Source organism: Pseudopodoces humilis, chromosome 5, assembly GCF_049639895.1.
Source record: "Pseudopodoces humilis isolate 2021_Gansu_Grassland_sample_001 chromosome 5, ASM4963989v1, whole genome shotgun sequence".
Taxonomy (NCBI): Eukaryota; Metazoa; Chordata; class Aves; order Passeriformes; family Paridae; genus Pseudopodoces; species Pseudopodoces humilis.
In genome coordinates, this window is record NC_142204.1 from 26,661,443 (window position 1) to 26,666,188 (window position 4,746).

At 43.9% G+C, this 4,746-nt stretch overlaps 1 protein-coding gene across 1 annotated transcript; it reads right to left on the minus strand.

Moving 5' to 3' along the window:
• Positions 1–453: 453 nt before the first annotated feature.
• On the minus strand, positions 454–4,139 carry ART4 (ADP-ribosyltransferase 4 (inactive) (Dombrock blood group)). Its single transcript, XM_005519478.3, has 3 exons — positions 3,673–4,139; positions 2,418–3,135; positions 454–1,588 (listed from the first exon to the last, which is right to left on the minus strand). Exons 1-3 carry the CDS (start codon positions 3,763–3,765, stop codon positions 1,494–1,496), a joined length of 906 nt encoding a protein of 301 aa, XP_005519535.2. The 5' UTR covers positions 3,766–4,139; the 3' UTR covers positions 454–1,493.
• Between the last annotated feature and the right edge of the window lie 607 nt (positions 4,140–4,746).

Below are 4,746 nucleotides of genomic sequence, written 5' to 3' on the forward strand. Positions count from 1 at the left end.
CACAGTGGGACAGGAAGTTAGAATTGCTTGCACACTTCTGACTACACATCTCTCCACAGTAATAGCTGATGAAACATGTCTGCTGCAACTGATCTAGCATTACAGGGCTCTGGCACAAGCAAAGGCAACATCAGGAGCAGTCTCTGAGCCACACACTGCCCCTGGACTTTATCTCTAGTTGGCCTTGTGAGAACTTGTAGGTGCAAACTGAAGGACATAACTTTCTTAGCAGTCAAAATGCTATCATGATGGGCACCCAAGCAAGGAGAATGTTTTTGTTTCCACCTATCAAGAGATGCTTGCACCACCTAGTCTGTGTATTAACTGACTAATATAAATCACTTTTAAGGGAACTGTAGCCTGAAAAAAGTGGCATTACTCAGTCTTCAATTGCTTTGTCCCTTGAATGTAGATGCCATGCGTTTGACTTTGCTATGTCTATTTCCCCCTCCCAAAAACACGAGGTTAATTCTGTGTAGACCTACCAGTATATACAAATTGAAGGATTATAGTTCTGAGGATGATGGAAAGTAGTTTTCTGACTGGGATTTATACAAATTTACCAATTAGGACTTACACAAATTTACCAAAAACCACCAAAATGTAAGATTCACTAATTTACAGCACTTGCCTTACTTTGAAGACTGCAGGTCAAAGTCATACTTCCTGCAGCCATCAGAGTATCCATACTTATAGCTGTTTATACCATATTTTGCTGGCTGCTTGCCAAGATCCCAGAAAACACTGTCAAGAAACTTTTCTATGTTTTATTCCAACTAATGTCTTGGAGAAGAATGGGTCAGGTGAGTTAGCAGTTTGGATAATTGATTTCAGAAATGTAACAATCTAGTCAAAAATATATCCACCTTTATTCCTCTGTAATTCTCCTGTAATAATGCCTTCTGGATTTCCTCTGTTTGCTTTTCAGAGTCAGACACCACTCCAGAAGTGTTAGCCCACCTTGGTTTTAAGAGTGGCAAAGAAAGGCTGTTCAGGGTCTGCCAGCATCTGAACAACTTAATGTACTTCTCTGTCTCTTCAACCAGCACAGTAATGCGACTCTTCGATGCACATCTTGGCACCAACTTTCCCTGCACTCAAAGGAGATATGCACAGCTGCCCAGTTACCCACTCGACTTTACTGCCTTGGTGCCTTCCATATCCCACAGACAGACTCTTTCTCACTAAAAGTAAAGATATTAAGAAATCTGTAAGGAGTCCAAAGTCCCTGTGTGTCTTTTCCTGAATGCCTCAGAATAAAGCTGTCTACAGTGGAGGTTATCCCTGATCTAGTCTTCAGAAAGGCCATAGATAACTTTCTTCCTAATTGAATGGGTCCAGAGAATGTCTGTTTTGATGAACCAGACTGAATATTCCAGTCTTGACTGGAGAGTTACATCTGAAAGCAAAGGGAAGATTGAAACTCCTGTAGCAGCAGGAACTCCAGAGGCTTCTTGCTATTCAAGGGCACATGTCTGGATGCAGCCAGAGAATCAGAGACTGTGGGCCAAGCACAAGGAAACTCCAAGCACACCAGGGAGAATGGCAGAGATGAGTGCAGTATAACCACTGTTCTCGCTTCTTGAAGCTGAAAGAAAGTAAAGAGAGCAGTCATTTAGACCTCTGTTCACTGCCTAAAGCTTTTTGCTTTTCCTAACACAACCTTTGCTCATGAAGGTAATTTTCTCAACTCTATTATTTTGGCTTTGGAGGCACAAACCCTCATTTCTAAATGATTGTTTTGAGCTCAAATATTGCATTGATACACTAGTGTTGTATAAAGCGACAAAAGCAAGAGTCCTGGGCTGGTGGTAGACTCACAGAAAGGCAGGGATGTGAAACAGGCCCCATGAGGTATTCCAGCATAGACCAGGAAACTCAGTGTGTTCTTTGTCAAAGAATACATTTTCTCCCTTCTGCCTCAGGAGAGAGGTCACTGCTAAAGTGACAGTAGCTTTGTTTACACTTCTCTCAGCTTGCCAGAGATAAGTGTAGAAGTAGTAGCTTGCCAGAGTAGTAGTGGACCAAAGCCTAGAATAGTCCTGAGGCTTGAAGCAGCATTGCAAGACACCAGCATAGATTACTTGGTTCAAGCAAGTGTCACCCACTCTTCCAACAAGAATGCTGGGGACCCAAAGGCATGAGTCCTGAAACATCCTTGCAACAAAACATGGGATAAATGGGAGCTGCAAAGAACCCTGAGCCCTGCTGTTTATTCATCTTTAGTGTGCTGGGGGGCTGTCCCAGGTTCCACAGCAAACAGGTAAAATCTGGGTCTTGCAGTCCTTGCAGGCAAACCCAGCAGGCAAGGTACAGCTTTGGCCTTGAGTGTGGCCCCATGCAGGTACAGCTGGGGGCTGCCTGGGGCACTGGAGACCAGACTGTGCCCCCTTTGCACGAGAACCTGTATACAATACCTTCCACCAGCTGGCACTGGTACTTGCTGGAGTTCCCCACAGAATGCAGATGCAGCCGGTTGCCCTGCTGGGTCTGAAAGAAGCTTTTGACAAGAAATATCTCATAAGGGGGAATGAGGACTTCCTTCTCAGATATATGATAAGAAAAGCCTTGCACAGCTGCTCCCAGGCAAGTGGTCACAGTGAACAAAGTTTCATTCCCAAACTTCTGGGCTTCACTCCTGAGGCGAGAGGTAGAAGTGAAATGGCCAAATCGCACCCTGCTGCCTACCTTGGCCTCGATATGTAAGTCCTTTACACCCCTGTGCACCTGGTAGCACTTATGTTCCCCCCTGCTGCTCTGCCATTCCTTCAATATCTGGATAGCAGTTGTTAGGTAGAAGTGAAAATATTTAAAACTGAACTTGTGTCTGTAGTGCTCTGGAGAGATTCCTGCTGTAGATGTAGCCCGGTTCAGCTGCGAGTGCAGGGAGGAGTTCATGGTGTAAGCCATGAGGACTATGGCATGGCTGGCACGCATTTCCCTTAAGAGACCTACAGGGCTCTTTAGCAAAGCCTCCTGAGCCTTCTTCCAGAGACGAAAGTAGTCCTTGTTATCAGCTATTTCCTTTTGAAAATAGTCTCCTTGCTCCAGTTCTTCCATCATCTCCTCTCTGCACCCCAGGTACTGGTCATCAAAGGAATGCAGAGCCATATCCATCAGGGTGGGAGACATAGCCTGCAACATGAAAGCAAATGAAGATTATCATCAGAAGTGTGAATGTCTTGTGTATCTTTGTGGATGCAAGCCAAATTTTTACCCTTTCCTTGCCTCTTTGTTATTCTTGGCAGAGCAAGCAAGGCAGGTAGCAAATCTTTAGCAAGACCTTCCTGAGCAACCTCAGGTTATTGTCTGTACACGAATCACAGGCAAATACTAGTCAGGATGTCAGAGCTCTTATTTGATATGGATGTGCTGCATTAAAATCTCCAGGAGCATTGGTCAATTTAGACAGGCTGGAAAAGGAAAGGAAGGATTCCATGAGATCTACTCACAAACACTCCATGAAATAATCTGGCTGCAAACAAGAGCAAAATTCTAACCAAGTAGCTAAAACAAATTAAGACAGGTAAGAAATGTAACAGAGGAACTGAAAGCAGAAAAGTTAATATTGAACCCAAAGCTCCTTAAAGAACCTGTTTCAAATGAAAAAAAAAATTAAAAAAATCTGTGATATAAGCAATTCCATTATTTCAAATAAAGAACAATATTTACCTCTTTTACCAGTATTTGTGAGAAGATCAGCAACAAGAGGCTACCCAGTGTCACCAGCTTCCCAGAGTCCACCCAAGAGACTGAATAGAACATTTTTTTTTTAAGGAAAGGTATTTTGCACCTGTTTCTTTCTGTTTTTCTTTGAACTGGAAAATTCTGCAGTTTGTAATTTACACTCAGGTTTTGGTGGCTGTTCTTCAACCAACTTCAATTTGCCAAATTCTCACTGCAATTCAGAAGTCATTAATCAATCCAAGCAGACAATTTACTGGTAGAAATGTGCCCAAAATCCATAAGGAAGTGTCTGGTTGCACCAACTTCAGCTGTCATGAGTGTCCATCACCTTGATAGTTCTTTTAATTCCAAGGTACTTGGTGTTGCTCTTGCAAAAAAGGAAGAAAACCGTGGCTTGGAGACGTCTAAGGCACTTCTCCTGAGGACGGATGTATCAGGGTGACCACTCTCTGCTTAAGAGTTTAAAAACCCCTTTTAAAGAAGTTGACTCTGATAAAGCCAACACAGAAATGCAGGGTAGGTTGGGATCCCGTCTGGAAGCAGCGATAACCTAACTCTCCTTCTCCTTATCACCCCCTGGCTTCTACTCATGTGCTGCCAATCCTACTGTCACACCACTGCAGAGTGGCACCTTGTTGGATTGTTTACATTGGGCTCAGGCAAAATGAGGGTGTAGATTCAGATTCTGTGCTGAGACAAACCTTTCTCTAGCAGCTGCTTTCTAGACACCCTTCCAAACCCTGGCAGTGAGTTATTCATCCACAGAGCCCCACGACCTCTGATAACTCTTCTGTATGGAAAAAGAGCCAAGAACTATCAAGGCTCTGGTTCTGACTACAGAAAAGTGAAGCCCATTTTCCATGGCCTGATAATGATAGGCTGGGTGAGGGGGACACCTCCAGATGTGGAGTGATTCCCTGAGATAGGGGACGTTTGTCAAGCTGCTTGGATCCTGTGGACACAGCATCTGCAAAATATTGCTGAAACGGGGTGGGAGGTGGCATAAAGGTCTCATATTGGGCTCCTTTCAAAGCAGTTGCTGCTGCTGACAATATCTGC